Genomic DNA, 16,798 nt, shown 5'->3' with positions numbered 1-16,798 from the left:
TTCACTATCATATTAAAAATAATCTTTTTATTCTCAAATCTCTAATCCAGTGAAATCCTCACAAGTATTTTCCAAAGGGACTCTCACTGTACTACACAGACTTGGGTCACAACAGTATACAGTTAGATTTTAAAGGAAGTATGTCTACTGCTACAGAGTCATACTTCCTGCTCCTTAAATGCTCCAATGGGAAGCTCTCAAGATTTTTAACATTTTTGAAATAATGCCTAAAGAGGTCAAAATAATGTTTCCCTTATGCCTTATAATTCATCTGTTGCTCTAGTTAACTATTCTCCCTACAAAGGCCCCTTTGTACCTTCTGCCTAGAGAAACAGGCTTCAGCTAGAAACACAAATACAGAAGTAAATTACTCACATTACGACAGGGTTTTGCTCCAATAAACTGATGTTTCAGCCCTTTATGCATAATTGCAATAGTTTTCAAAACATTATGAAATAGGAATATATATGATTCACATTGAAGGAGATTTATGTTGTCTCATAGCAACCCTCGGTTCAGACTTGCCTCATGTTGTGCACTGTCCCAGTGTGAGAGCAAGATGGAGGAAGCCATTGGAGGCAGATCTGAAGCAGGACCAAGTCCCCACTGTATTAGACTCCTTCAAATGAGGGCTGGGCATGGTAATTAAAAGCACTTGGCTGTGGCCAGGTAACAAACTGCCCAGTGGCCCATGCCAATGGTGACAGCTGGGGATGTGGCACAGTGACCTTTCAAGCTAGCATGCTGGAAAGGTGACATGAGTGGTCCCTTCCTATCACAATCTCCAGCCCAAACCAGGCTTACCCCACAGATTACCCATCCTGATATTCAAAATATTGCCATCTCTGAGTTTCCAAATGCAAGCCCAACAGGGAGCTGGCTGGCTGGGGAGAGCAAAAGCTGTTGGTACACTGCTTTGCCATTCTCAATTAAGTATTAAATATTTTTTGGCTAGATTTTCCTAGTGCTGCCCTACTACTTGGCAATAAGGGGACTTGCTTTGATATATCTAACCCCTGGATATTACAAAGACACGCTGTGTTTCCAGTAAACTCCTGCACATGCCTACACCCAAGGTCATATCAAAGCCCAACTAAGCTTTCTGCTGCGCTTGGAGTACTTACTAATCACCCACATTGACTTCTTGGAATTGCAGTGCTGCCTTCAGATTAAACCCAAAGGCTTGGTAGCATGTCAGCCAACAGCCTCCTAATATCATGAGATAAACACGTGGCAGAAAATCTGGTTTGCAGGCACTGGGTTCAGCTGGTGGCTTGGTGGCAGAATGCCATGTGCATAAATCTCATGCCCAGCAAGAAGGAAAGAGCAGCCCCTCTGTCTTCCTGCAATCAGGTTTCAACGTGACATCTTTATGGCAGCACAGCTGACTAAACACTGTAATGTCACCAGTGAGTGACTGTCCTGTTCTCCTGTTTGCAAAGCAGCTCTCAGGTTGGTATTTCCAGCAGTAATATGATGAGAGGCTTTTAAATGCACAGGAAGATAAATCATTGATCCATCATACTTGGAATCTGCCTGGTAAGGATTAAAAAAAGCCTCGCTCTTACCATGCACTCTCTAGCTTGCCGACTAAACGCTATGAAGTGACCCCTTGAAGTTCCTGCAGATGATACCATGGGTAAGGGGTGTTTCTTTTGCTCATGGGCAGTCACTTATTCAAACACAGCAAAGAATGGCCCTCAAAAGCACTCTGCCAACAACAAACCAGCTGCAGCTTCCCACGTACTTCACAGAACCAAGTAAACTTCTCCATCCCTACAACACACTGGGCGTGTGAATCCATGTGCCACAACTCTCTAAAATGCTTCTTGACTAGAATATAAAATGATTTTGCTCCTGAATGCTGGGGCCACATGCAGCACAAGGCAAGGGAGTGCTTCTAGATATGGGTCTTTGTAAGGCCGTTGCTTCAGCAACAGTGAAGAAAGATTTGTAAAAAACAGGAAAATGTATTGGAAAAGCCACAAATGAACAGACTGATCAGACCGAGAGACAAGGGAGCTCCTCAAACCAATTAAAACTTCAGAGAAATAATTCTGTAGATTTTCTGTCAAGTGTATTTCTTTAATAAAACTTAAAAGTTTAGCAGAGAGGGAATTTCAGGAATTGCTAATGTCACCTGCATCCTCTTTTTTATTTAATGCAGTTCCTTCCTCCGATATATAGCTAAGGGCATGTTCCTGAACTGATTCCATTTGTGCTGCTGCCTTTTCTTCTCCCTCTGTAAGCTCGTATGGGAGCTGAGTGTCTGCAAAAGCTTCATTCAAATTGGAGCTCTTTGAGCAGCCCATCCCCAGGAAATCACAGGGGTTACTGCTCATCCCTTGCATTTTTCACTTTCAGAGAAATTGAAGCTTCTTGTACTTTCATTATGGCATCTTTCTGTATTTGTCTGCTCTTCCCACAAATGGATTTCAAAGCACCAGGATAGTGTAGGCTTTTCAAAGGAGCCTAATTGAAGTGTTACAGTGTTAGTGCCTAATTCACTTAGGCTCCCTTGGAAGCATCCTTTTTCACATTTATTCCAACACTCTTTCCTGAAACTTCATGCCCTTGAGTACATTGATTGATCAATTAATTTCTTATTATGATCTACTCAGTAATTTGTACATGCTGGTATTGGCTATCAGCTTCTATCATTACCTCCTTGTCATCACAGAGCAGAGTTGGAATTGTCATCGTTACCTGTCAGATTCTCCATTTTACTGAAGCAAACTGCTCTTCTGCATGGAGGCTCTTTAAAATGTGACTGAGAAATAAGGGATCTTCCATGTGCTCTCTCACAGTCACCAACTCTTTCTCCTCTGTAGCATCTTGCCTTCAAACTGCCACTCTCTGTCACTGCCAAAATATAGCTTATGGGCATTTGTAGCTTTTTTGACATAAATCCTCTTCCACTTCTCTCCATCACTTTTCCTTACCCACACTGACAGATAGCTTACAGGTGGGCTTTGTGTTTGCTTAGTGTTAGAGTAATTTACCAAGTCTCAAATTCAACCCAGTGGTCCTTACTGTTGTAATTCCCATGCATCCTTCCAGGCAACCCCCCTCCTTAGGGCTTCAAACACTTGTAGACATTTATCCCTCTTTAGCTGTCATTAGGCCAAGTCATGCATATTCACATCTTTTAATCTTTTTTTTCTCACATCACTTCCTTCAGTCTTTTAATCATTTGTGTTGCTCTTCTGTAAATTACCTCAAATTTGTCTACGCATCTCTGGTTCTCAGACACCATGAAGATGCTGTTTAGATAAATGTGCCTCTGAGGACTCAAGTTCATAAAAAGCTTGTTAATGCCTTTATGGTGGAGACCTTTTGTATTGCTGCTGGTCACCATGATTTTAAAGGTTTGGAAAAAGGGCACATGATGGTATCCGTGCAGAGTGCAACAAAAAGTGCCTGTCATTCAGCTGAGCCTCTTGTCCTTTATTAATCACTGCAGTGTCTGCCTTTCTTCTACCACTTCTCTGGGCAACTTGTTGAAATGTTTGCCCTCTCCTCATGTCTTGTCCCTCCTCAAGGTGAGAGGGAAACTTCATGCAATGGGGATTCTTGCTTTGCCAGGTTTTTTGTTATTAGTAAACATGGTAACATGTTTTTTTATCTCAGAGAAAACATATGACTTTGGACTTGGAAGAGAAAGTGGGACTGTTTCCAGTGAGCTTTGGTATGTCTATGGTTTGGACAGGAAGCCAAATGCCATGCATCCAGCAACTTCCCATCCTTCCCATCCCATGTGGATGCGGGGCATGACTCAGAGAAGCTTCGGCAGTCGTCAGTACCTGTGGACAGTGTGGCTCATTATCCACTGAGTCCTCCCAACAGCCCTCATGGGAGGCAGCACTTCCCTCCAGCTTACAGGGCAAGAAATGGGAGCAGAGAGGTGAAACAACCTGCCCAAGGCCATGCAGAGAGCTGGGGGGTGTGCTCAGGTGAAGACCCTGTGGGACCTGGCAGAACTCCTTCCTTGTTTGGGCAGCTCAGACCGTGCTGTTTTCAGACAGCAAAGCCTCCATTATGCAATATATTTTTTGCATGAGTTCGCTGGAGTTGTAATAAGCTTATCAAGGGGATAACTGTTAGGATAAACCCTGCAATCTCATCCATCAGTCAGGAAGAGAAATAAATAGGAAAAAAGAGTAGATTCAGCTTGCCCAGATGTGTCAGTCAGATGCAGGCTCTGCACTCAGTGACAGCAATCAGAAGGACTCCTGCAACCAGTGCTCTGTGTCCATTGGAAATTACCTACTAGACCTGACCTTACCTCTCAGACTGCTTTTTCTGGGCAGACCAGTTTTAAAATGCACTACCAGCAGCACTAAGCCAGCTTTATAAATGTTACCATATGAGCTGGGGCACTGCTCCAACACGCCAGGGGGATGCAATTATTTACCAAATCCTGGTATAACATGTGACTCTCTGAACTGCTTCTTTGTCTTACGCAGATGATCAGCAACCCTTAAAGCACTGCTGTTCTCTCTTTGTAACAAGGCTCAGGTGCTGTCTTTTGTAATGCCACAGAGCACTTTTATGAGCACTGTTCATATGAGCACAATGTGCACAATTAAACATCAGCCAGAGCACAGCTTTTCAACTTGCCTTCCAAGAAAATCCTGTTTTCTTCCCTGTCACTGCCCTGCAGCCTAGTGGGAAAGAATTAACAAAAGCAGAAACAGCCAGACATCTGAAGAAAAGCTTTTAGAATGGCAGAGAAGAGCAGGTAGACAGCAAACAACGCCTTTCCAGGAGAACAGGAGGCTATGTTGAAAATCCCCTTCCCAGAGGCTTTCAGCAGGGCATCGGGCAGGAGGGGAGGCAGTGATGGATAAGTTGTTGAAAGAGCACAGAATGAGGCTGAGGTGGGGGAGCACAAGTGGTGAGATTTACTGTCCCCAGGCACTGCAGAGTGACACAAAGCCATTACAGCACAAGCAGTTCTGGAGGGCTGCAGCTGCCCTGGGGGCAGAGGGTGGCGATTCAGAGAGAAGCTCCTCTGCAGGGATGTCTCTGCTGAGAGAGCCCCTGCCAGGCTTGCCAGGAAAGATGGACATGCAGGTGAGATGAAGAGCACAGTCCTTTCCCTGTTTGTGCCAGACCTCCACCTTTGGGAGAATCACCAATGCAGGACTTGGAAGAAGCTGACAAAGAGGCATTTTAGTTACCTGCCATTGAAGCTATTGAGAATAAAAATGTGACAATAGAGCCTGAACTGTCAAGGTAAAGGGAGATGGGGAGACTATGGAGAAAGGGGCTCTGGAAATCCATACCTGGAAGGATTTAACTGCCAGCATGACTCCTGGGAGTGAGAAATAAAACCAGACTGGGTCACCTGAGGAGTGCAGTAGAGCTGGAGTGATGTCTTGGGACTGCTGCAATTCATGGCAACCATCAACCCTCCCAAGACACCCCAGCAGTCCTGGTGTCCTCCACCCCAAAGAGTCTAAAGGCAGCTCATAGAATCTATCTCCAAACTGTGAATAAAATAAAAATATCCATGCACAGCTCCTGCAGGAAGGTTCATCCTGTGTTCAGTATTGCCATGGCTGCCCAGTTCTCCAAAGCTCTGAGCAGCCTGTGCATCTCACAGGAGCTTGGGCAGTTCTTGGCATGGTGGGCCATGCTGCACACCATGCACAAATTTTTATTCATCATCATCTTCATTAGAAGTAAGATTATTTAGGTCTATCTTCCCTCCTATCCACCATGGAAGCTATTTGTTCCCAGGCTCTGAAAATGCAGAAGTCATTACTGTAAAGATGGTACTTTTCATGGTAAGTGTGAACTCCTACTTTTAAAAAATAAGTACCTAACTAAACTAAGAGCTTTATAATAGATCAAGCAGCACACAGAGTACTAAGAAAAGTGGGAGCTACTATTTAAATAAACTAGCTTAGTGGTAGGACTAGGCAGCAAAATAGTTTCTTCTTGGTATCTTTCATAGTAATTTATTCAAAACCCTTATCTCTGGATAAATACAAATTAAAAATTAAAAGTTCCTGTAAAGTAATGCATGAAACTAAAGCACCACAGAGAAATTTGGAGAAGCAAATAGAACTGCCATCATAAACTACAAAAAGCACTGCAGAACCAGGACAGAGGGCAAGGAAACTTGGGAATAAAAAAAACCCAGAAAAGCAACTCAAGTGCAACACGAAAGGAAGAGAGAGGGGGATGGTGGTGGTGGCAGCAAGAAGAAAACACCACTTAAAAAAACAAACTCCCAACACTGCCTCAGCAGGATGCAGAAGGAAATATTTAAAACCACAATCTTGAGAACATAACCCAGACTGTCTGGTGAGTGACACCTTCTGCTGGCACCAGGCAAACAGGCTCTTGCTGCAGGGTTCCTAAACTCCAGCCCCTGGGAACAGTCCCTGAGGTCATGTTAAGTTTGGATTGGCACAGAGCCATCAAACTTCAAGCACTCAGGGAAACACGCTGTAAACCAGCATGTTTATCAAGGCCAGCGTGCATTTCAGTGAGTCCATGGTACTGTGTGAATGTTTTAGGCATAATAACGTTGGGCAATGCTAAATGGCACTGCTGGCCATGGAGGGGGTGCTCAGAGCGTGGGGCAGGGCCCTGGCACAGGACTGTCCTGCTGAGCCACAGCTCCTGGGCACTCAGGGAACAGTGAGACCTGGGGCTGCAGGCTCTGGCAGGACCAGGAGCTCAGCTGGGGAAGCAGCACAGGCAGCAATGCTTGGCCTGGCATGCAGTACCCCACTGTCCTTAATGCCCTTATCCAGCAGCCTGGGGAGAGCAGGAATTACTATTTCTCCCACTTTAGAGGTGAGATGTGGATGTGCAGCTGCTCTGGATCACATCCAATGGCACATTTAACATCCAACTGCATGTTTAGGTGCTTGAATTCACATTTCAGTTAAGAAGGTACAGATTGTCATGATGTAGGATGGCATCAGCAACATGGCCAAGTGCCTCCCTGAGATACAGTGGTGTCCATAAGCAACTGTCCACCTAAAGACAGCCAGAACTGTGACTGGGGGTCAGCAGAAACAACTCTGGCCTCTAAAGAAGGGGAAAACAATCTTCCCCTTATGGGGTCTGTGCAGAGAACTGGCCTCCAAATTGAGAGGTCTGGGGTTCAGACCACAGAGTTGACTCAAGGCAAGTAGCAGGTTTTTAGATATCACCAGGGTTGACTTCTGGTCCCAAGGAAAATCCCCAGCCTCCAGTCACTGTTTCTAGTATTATCTCAAGATAGTGCCAGGAAAGTTGGAGACTCAGTTTCTTTAGACAAAAGCAGACTGCATAATTCATATGGTTGAGGAAAGGCTAACTCTAATAAATACATAAAACCCAAGGGATTATCTAAGCAACCAATAAAGATACAAAATCTTTTTTTTATGAACTGGAGTTATACTCATTCAGTATGTGGCATCAAAAGAAATACAGATTTTCTGACAGATTTTTTATTTCCTGCTGTTACTAAAATGCATCCCTTTAAAGCAGCATCTCACAAAACTGTAATTCTTCTCAATTTATCTCTGACTGAGCCTATAGTCAACAACTTTGTACCATGCATGTCACAAATGAGATTTTCATTCTAAATGATTGGATGTAGGGATCAGATTTTGAAATTACATACATTTTGTGCATAGCCTGCATTCCCTTTGTCTTTTCTTTTTTTATCTGAATTGCCCACCCCATCTCCTAGACACCTGTATGGTTAAAATTGCATGAAGATGGTTTCTATTCTAAAAGAGACATTAATGGGGACAGAACAGAGTGAGGCTGCTGAGATTATTTTTACCTGAGCTCTGATGGCGGCGTCCTTCTTAATCCACTTTATCACTGTTTCATACACCAGCTCCTCTGCTTTGGTGTTTAGGCTGTCATTGGACATGTAGGAAATGAAGTCGTCTTTGGAGATATTAAGGATCTCTTCTTGGTTTGCCACCTCTGGGAAAATTTGCAGGGCATAAGCTTTGGCCATGTTGTATAGTTCAGTGCACTGCATGGCTTCAGCCATGGCTAATATTCCTAAGCAGTTGCTAGCAGTCAACTGTTTTTCTAAAAAGGGCAAAAAACAAACAAAAAAGGCAATTGAGAATTATTAAAAGCAAGATTAAGATTTGTTCCAAGATCATGAGAAAAATAAGTGTCATGGACAAACCTCCAACCCTAATTAATTGCAGGGAGTTAACTAGAAGAAGCACCCTGGGTTAATTTGGAACTGGGGCACAAAAATTGAGTTGGAGATGGGGAGAGAAATGTACTTTCTGAGTTTGCTTTTTGTGTAAGCCTCCACAAAGCACTGGGGAAACCTACTGACATAACTATCTGGGGCTTCCCAAGGGATGGGAACCCAGCCAAGAGACTGCTGCTGTTCCTACCGCCTACAATGTTGCTTTAAGGAACAGCAAAGATGTAAACGCCAGTGCAGACACTTAAGAATAAATGCAAACAGCACTAAGGACATTTCTGAGAATGCTGCAGTCACTTTATGATAATTTTTGCCCTGTTCAGCTACTAAGCTACTTCAAAAACAAAACAAAAAAAATCCCCCCCTCTTTTTTTTTTTTTTTCAAAGGAACTTTGTTGCTGCTGAATGTGATGACATCCCTTATGCAAAACACAGATTATACTAACGCCTTCTGTTAAACGTTGTGTAGTGGGTTTCAAAGAAAATCATGCACAGAGGAGACAGCATTATCTCCTTCCCAGCAAACAGAAGCAGCAGCACAGTGTGTAGCTTTGTGTTAGAAGTGTGCCACACCATACATTTGACTGTACTTTTTTCCCTTTCCAGCTATTTTGAAGAAAAACCCACCAATTTTAGACATTTATAAGAGGAACTCTCAGATTCTTTGCAGCTTTTGTTAACCAAGCCACTACTAATAAGAAGAATATATTAAGATACAGAACTGAAAAAGAAAAAAGTAATAAGAGTGAGAACTGCAACAGATCACAATGGCATCGGTACCAGTGGCAGGCTCCTGTGCTGTCAGAGAAGTCTGTCACATTTGGCAGTGTCACATCCTAGTGCACTATGACAGAGCCCTGGACAGGAATGAGCAAGAACCCCATATCCCTTCAAACAAAACTCTCATCAGATTGCTTCTGCTGGAAATGCTCAGGGATTCTTCCCTGCACTCAGCCTCTGCCTTCATCAGATTGAAAACCTGCACGCTATCTATATGTGGTTTTCAATAAAATGGGATTATGAACCATTTTTTCCAATTTTTTTTTAACCTGACATGAGATTAGGAGTTTTGTGGGTTTGTTTTGCTTTCTTCTCCTCCCAACTCTTTTTATTTTCTTTTACAGATGCGTTAGTCTAAAAACTAGGTTATCTTATTTTGCATCAGTTGATTGTACTGACTCCAAGGAGCCCATTTCCTCAAGCTGACTGCAGCAGTGGCACTGTTTGCTGTCAGTAGATTCTGTCACTTAAAGACTGCCCGGAGATGGGTTGTAAACTATCTGTGAAGCCCAAAGCTACCAATTTTTGTTCTTGGAAAAAAAAAAAAAAGGGGAGGGGGGGAGGGAAGTGGAAAGGGGAGGGGCAGGGGAAGGGAAGGAAAGGAAAAAGGAAAAGAGGAAAGGAAAAAAAAAAGGGAAGGGAAGGGAAGGGAAGGGAAGGGAAGGGAAGGGAAGGGAAGGGAAGGGAAGGGAAGGGAAGGGAAGGGAAGGGAAGGGAAGGGAAGGGAAGGGAAGGGAAGGGAAGGGAAGGGAAGGGAAGGGAAGGGAAGGGAAGGAAAGGAAAGGAAAGGAAAGGAAAGGAAAGGAAAGGAAAGGAAAGGAAAGGAAAGGAAAGGAAAGGAAAGGAAAGGAAAGGAAAGGAAAGGAAAGGAAAGGAAAGGAAAGGAAAGGAAAGGAAAGGAAAGGAAAGGAAAGGAAAGGAAAGGAAAGGAAAGGAAAGGAAAGGAAAGGAAAGGAAAGGAAAGGAAAGGAAAGGAAAGGAAAGGAAAGGAAAGGAAAAACAAAATCCAAAGCACAAAAAACCCCAAAAAACTAAAAACATCTTCCAGATTCCTTTCTTCTGTCTGCTGGCAGAGTTTCATGGTATACATACGGCTTGGGGTAAAGTAATCATCTAACAGAGCCCAAAACTCTTATAATTTCTTGGCAAACTCTCAAGTCAAAGGCCAATCTGCCACTGTTTCACCTTATCCTCACAGAGTTAATAATGAAGGGAATAATCAATTTTGACTCATTAAGCAGCGAATGATGGTGAAGACTTTCAAGAGTCTCTCTCTTCAGAGGACTGGTTTTGCCTGTATCAGGAGTGATCCCCACACCATTTCCAGCTGAACCTGTGGTGTGCAGCAGAAAAACCACTGCTCACAACTGATTTCTTCTGATCTCTAGCTTCTCTAGCTCTAATAACACTGGGTGACTGATGCAGCCTGGTACACTGGTCCAAGCAGGTCCATCTTGGCCCTTGGAGCTTTATTCCCTCCTCTTCCCTGAGAAGCCCCTTGGTGGCAGATTCCAATGATGTCCCTGTCTGGTTCAGGAGCTATTGTGAGGCCCTGTGGAGAGGGATCCCAGGGAGATGTGGGATTAGGGGATGTGCAGGGGGCTGGTGACACACTTCTCTGCACTTCACTTCTGTGTGATGGGGGCCACAGCAATCTGGGCACAACAACATCTCTTTAAGATGAGGACTGGCACGTAAACTAGAGGTTTCCTCACTGCTGGTGAGGAAGACTGACCTTGGGACAAGAGCTGTAGGCAATATGGAAAATCTCTATCCTATAGAGATATAAAGACACCACCTCATCCCCCCATTTTTCAGCTCTGACTCAAAATTTGGCAGCAAGACTCACTGTCTCTCAACTTCAGCTGTCTGTGGTGCAACTCTGCATTCACATTAATATCCCTGCACACCCATAAACAAGCAATTCTAAGTAGCAATCTGGTAATATTCTGGATTAATCTGATAATATTTTGGATGACAACTCCAGAGTGAGCAGAACCTGCCTTACCAATATTACTCTTCACTGGCTATAAAGGGAGCCTGCATGACTACTTAATAGACTTCTGCTAAATAATTACAACTCATCCCAAATGACTGCAATCCAGGGGTACTTGTCAATGCTGGCATGACAAAGACAGCTGAGGACCAGTTCTGCTCTGTCTGCTCCTGAGCTGTGTTCCTTTGGACACTGGCATGTTTACAGTAATTGTTGTTTTGCCACCGTGACACTCGGCTTGTAACAACACATTTTTTTTGAAGCTTCACCTTGTCTCTGTTCAGAACACAAATGCTGACTGCTAAGCTATTCCCAATGCTCAGGGATAGTTTATAACAGACTCATGAGTGGACTTTTGGGATATCAGATGAAATCTAGTAGGTTCTCTCTGATTTGAGACCGTGCTGGATAGCATATTTGTTGCTAAGTGTGTCACAATAATGCAGATCAGCAGCTGGTATTCTCCACTGTGTTAGATGTGGCTTTGGAGCAGGATCCCGTGCAGCATCATCAGGAGACAATCAGCCTGGCAGACTGCTCCAACTGCACTTCTGGGAGCAGGGAGACTTGAGATAACACCACAGATAAACAGTTTGCAGAAAGGATTACTCATTGAGATTATGGTAACAGTACAATTGAAGCTCAGTGGTGGTTGTAAACCCCCTCTTGTGTGCATTAAGCATTTGTGTGTTCTAGATGATGATTTGGATATCACTAAAAACAGCACAAAATGGGGACATCCTTGTGATACTCTGTGTACATTCTGATGGGAAACTTCTCAGGTATTCCTACTAGTGTCAAAAAGCATGTGAAGATGGAGGATAGGTGGAAGACTATCGGATGCATTCACTGTCTAATGAATTGTCCAAAAGATTTCTCTTCCCTGTGAGAGTCATCTTCCTTCCTCCTACCTCCAGATATAGTTGAAGTTGATACATAGTTTATATGAAGTGCATATATTAGGGTTTCTCCAGGGCTAGGCAGTGCAGTTCTCTGGCTGGATCAAAATTCTCCAACTTGGATGAATAAAAAAAATTGCCCGTAATACTTTCTCTTGAATTCATAAGGACCATAAAGGCCTCTTCTTTCTTCAGGTGCCTGAGGAATGCAGGTCTCTTCACTGATCCATCGTTCAGTTTTTCTCATTGCTTCCTCTAATACTCTTTCCAAACATTGATTTTGTGCTCTTTGCTCAGGAGAATACGAAAATTCAGAGCTCCTGATCTTTCCTAATTTGGTCCATGTAACTACGAGGTTCCACCAGCTTCTTTAGGCTTAAGGATGAATGCTTGTACTTTATCAGCAGCAGGCTGAAGTACAAGCTCAGAATGGAGGAAATACCTACAACATCCTGACCAGATTGCAAACATTTGCCCAGTTATCACATGGTGCCTGCATGAACCTGTCACCACCGCCGCATCAGTCAGCACAAAACTGTTCTCATTTCTCATGGTCTAGACAAATTATCCAAGGGAAGCTGGTTAAGAAATCTCCCACTGAAATGAAACTACTTCCCTGACATATTTTGCCACATCTTTTCACCAAAAAGTGCAAGAAAATTTGGGGTGCCTCTGCCCAAGGCTGCTGAGGGGCCCAGGATAGAGACACAAAAGATGCTTGGACATCACCACACTGGGATCCTTCTGGATCTTCATGGCTGTAAAAAGATGACCCGAATTCCCTTTAAGATTGTGCTGTGCTGTGCTGAACAGACTTAGTAATTTGGGACTTGTACTACTTTGAATTTCCCTTCTCTCCCTATTTAGACATGGACTGATGGGAAAAATTCACTTTTTACACTGGTCAACCCTCCAGAAACCCTGCAATAAAAAAAACCCCTGAGTTTTACCATATTTTTGCTTTGTACAGCACAGAGGTGGCTGAGGTGAAAAATAAAAACACAGCCACAGAGAAGACAAAATGCTTTTCCCTAAACTTTTCAGATGGCAAATGCTCTGCTGTCTCTGTAGCGCAATCAAGTCACAGCTATAAATAAAAATAAGCAATTACACTCTGTGAATTCTCCAAATGAGAATACAAAGTTCCAGTGACTCTCCATATATCATTGAACTTATAACCAACTCTACTATTTCACACCATAACGGTTCACTGAATTAAAATATTAACTATCAGAGAAGAGAACTCTCACAGTGATTCAGTGAAATAAATGTATTTTAGTTTTTTTGCTGAATCTTCAGTGATTTCACAGCTTAAACACATCCTGTATTTCTGGAAAGACTGTAAGATCTAATCATTGTAAAAATCTGGTAAAGGGAAGCTGGGAGCAAGCAATGCCAGAGCCAGAGCCTCATTCAAACTGGACAGTCCATGGTGAGATTTGAAATCATAAATTTCACATCACCAGTACCCCCTCCATTTGAGAACAGACATTGAAATAAGGGGCACATAAAAAAGAATCTCTGGCATAAAAAAAAAAAAAAGCCAGAGATTCCTTACTGATGCCTGCATTGTACCAGCCTAGTCACACCACTCATCTTGCCAGCAGGCTGGCTTAGCAGTGAAAATTAACACAGCAGTAAACTGGACTTGTTTGAGGGTTTTTTGTTGTTCTTGTTTTTTGAGAGTAACATTTTCCGAAGTCTCATCTTTCACATTCTGCAATAGTAGATGTCAATTTCAAATGAGAACTTCCCAGGGAAAACCTACAATTTATTTGGGCTTCAGAGAGAATGATGCCTCTCACACCAAGATGGAAGTTAAGGAAGCCCAAGCAGAAATCAGATGTCAAAAAAGGTTATCTGTTACTTATACCTGGGAAGTACATTATATAACATCAATTTTTTGGTATTAATACATTTATGTTAGTTTTTAAATTATTATTGTCTTATTACAGCTATGACAGTGAAGGAGTGGCTTGTGGTACCAGCAGGAATTTAAACTACCATGTTTCAGTTGAGCTCCAGCTGTGGCTCATCTTCTGCCATGCCAGGTCTGTCTGGCTCCTGTTCTGCCCAGTAAAGCTTAGCTGAGCTGGAAATCTTGGGACTGTTTTGAAATACCTTCTGCTGGAAAGCAGAGGGAAAGTGAAAGGAGCAGGATGACATGGTGCTTCTGGCAAGAATGGATTTCTCATGGCCATGAGAAGATGGACTGAGGCACTGGCAAAGATGTTGCTCTGCAGACCCTCACTGAGACAAATGCTCCCTGTGCACACAGGGCACACCAGTTACCAGGGGTGGGCACAGCAACCTTTCCTTCTACCCACCTTGATGACATTAGGCCATAGCTCTGTATGTAGCAGCAAACCCCAGAAACATTCAATCTGGAACACTGCACATGTAAAGAAGGACTTTCTCAGAAATGCAAAGAAAATTGCAGCTATTGCAATGGAGTCCTTAATTTTTTGGCAGATTTGCATTTCTTACTTCATTGGAGCCCACCTCCAAACTCTTTTGGTGTTTGACCAAGCTGACCTGGTGTAGAACCCAAAATATGCTGTCACAGTTGTAAGTAACCTGTGTGTTACAGCCTGGTATCTATGCAGAGATCATCCTCTGGGAAACAAAATGTCATCAAGATTCCAAGAGTGGAACAAGATTCAACAAAATAGGTTATACAAGTTGTGAAAGCTGTTGCTACTTAAGCAACAAGCTACACTTCTCTAGACCATTTTCAATTGGCCATCATGTCAACATTGGAAATTCAAATCACAAACCAAATCAATGTTGCTTCACTTTATTTTACTCTATTTCATCTTGGGTTTCTTCATTATCTTTCAAGAGTTGTTCAAAGACAGGTTTATAAACCTTAACATAACATTTTAAAACCTCACTAGATGCAATGATTCTTACCTAGAAATGAAACGCAGACTTTACAGAAAGTATGAAACTGGAACTTGCTGGCAGCTTCCAGTAGTGTTTTTGCATTGGCTGAATCTATGATCAAAGAACCTGTATAAACAAACTCCAGGAGTAATTCCAGGACATCCGCAGTGAGGTTGGACATGGCCAGTTCCAGCTTCTCCCCACTTCTGCTGCTGTCTCGTGGTGACCTGGTAACAGCAGACAATTAAATTATGGACATTACACCATCCCCATTTTATTGGCATTTATTGATTAGTGAGGGCTAGAAAATCACTTTGCACCTCATTATATTTCTCCATTACTTTTGTTTACGGAACTGAAGAATATGAATTTTAAAATAACTGAACTTAAAAACTTTAACTGGATCTGAAAGAGAAGAGTCTTAAAGCAAGTCTTACAAAAATCTTTATTGCTACTTTGCATTTTCATGCAAAAACAGTTGCAAAAGAAAAGGAAAGGAAAGGAAAAAAAAAAAGAAAAAGGAAAATGAATGATTCAACATTAATGAAAATGAGGAACAGGATTAGCTTTCAAAGGGAAACAATACATTTTAACACCTTGGTTAACATCTCATCTTCTGTGCATAATATAACTGTTAAGGAAAAATGACTCTCCAATTTCAACAGAAAAGGTCATCTACTTTTTCAAGAATCCAGCACTAGGATAATTTTAGATGTCATGTGCACTTAAGCATACATTTAAAGACCTTTTCATGAAAAATAGTAATAACAATTACTGATATCTATTTAGCTTGAACTTCTCTGAATGTTATATTAAATTACAGATATGATCAATATGATATCTATGGTACACAGATGGCCATATAAAATACAATATATACTTATTCTAAAAAATCTATTGTTCCCTTTTAGGCACTAAAAAAAGGAAGCCCTTCATGGCAATTGCTTTGAAAACTGAATACAAGACAAGCTAGACAGACAAAATGGTTAGAGCAAAGAAGGGAGTGGGGGGAAAACAACAACCAGCTCTGCCACAGGAAGCCAGCAGCCATCCTCTAGGAGTTTCATGACTGTGGCCTATGGTTTTTCCTGCATGAAGTGCTGAACAATTTGGGGATCAAAGTATCTCCTGCATTTGAAGTGTGCATTAGTGCTTGTGAAATTATTGGACAAAAAGAAAGTCATACTGAATTATAAGGTAAGGGCCCAGTTCTTAATGCATGGCTGATGTGTCTGCAACACTAAAGACAGGTAACACCTGAAAGACAAAAGTGATGATAAATTTGGTAACATCAAGGAGGGGAGGGGAAATCTGTTGGAGTAAGAAAATAAACTCTTTTAATAGTTAGGACCATCCAGCACCTTCTCAAAGAAACATGAGCTTTTTGATTGTCACTGGACAGTCAACGTCTGCTTGCTCCAGTTCTGCTCGAGTATTGCAAAAGCCATCACACAAGTGACACAAAACCGGCACACGATGCAGCGCGACAGATATGGACTGGCCACAGCACCACTGCTCACAGGCAACGCCAGCTTGAAGCATGAGCAAAGACTACCACGAGCACTACCAACCTCTTGGGTTCACACAGCTGCCTAGAAATGTGATGGTCAGACCTCTACTACCATCACAGAGTAAAAATAAACAACACACGAGGTTCAGTTTTTTTCCCGCATGACACCCCAACCACCCGTCCCAACAACACCTAAATTCATTTCGGGAAATACTTAAAATTTGCAGTGGATGCTTTGTCACTGGTCCTTCATTGACCAGCTCTGGACAAGTCAAGGGCACAGCTTTAGTTCATATGAATCTCTGATGGATCAAAACTTCAAAGTGGTTTCATTTTCAATGGAGGAGCAGATAGCAGTCTCTAATTTCTTAGACTTCTCTAAAGTAGTGAACAATGGTTACTCCCCTTCACAGGAGGAAACTGAAGCACAAGGAGACAAGATTACTTGCCTATGATCACAGAGAATCAGGAGTAAACCAAGGAATGAAACCCCATTTTTAAAATTCTAAATGATCAACTGTCCCTTTTAGTGGCAACAC

At 42.5% G+C, this 16,798-nt stretch overlaps 1 protein-coding gene across 2 annotated transcripts in view; it reads right to left on the bottom strand.

Moving 5' to 3' along the window:
* KLHL29 (kelch like family member 29) overlaps positions 1-16,798 on the bottom strand; it is a 386,334-nt gene that overhangs the window by 41,495 nt on the left and 328,041 nt on the right. For both annotated transcript variants that reach the window (XM_077782446.1, XM_077782447.1), the window contains 2 exons: positions 14,777-14,976; positions 7,796-8,055 (listed from right to left, as the gene is read on the bottom strand). In XM_077782446.1, the coding sequence (XP_077638572.1) occupies positions 7,796-8,055; positions 14,777-14,976 (460 nt within the window). The remainder of the gene's footprint in view (positions 1-7,795; positions 8,056-14,776; positions 14,977-16,798) is intronic.

This window comes from Lonchura striata, chromosome 3 (assembly GCF_046129695.1).
Source record: "Lonchura striata isolate bLonStr1 chromosome 3, bLonStr1.mat, whole genome shotgun sequence".
Classification (NCBI taxonomy): Eukaryota; Metazoa; Chordata; class Aves; order Passeriformes; family Estrildidae; genus Lonchura; species Lonchura striata.
This window is presented reverse-complemented; position numbering and strand designations above follow the sequence as displayed.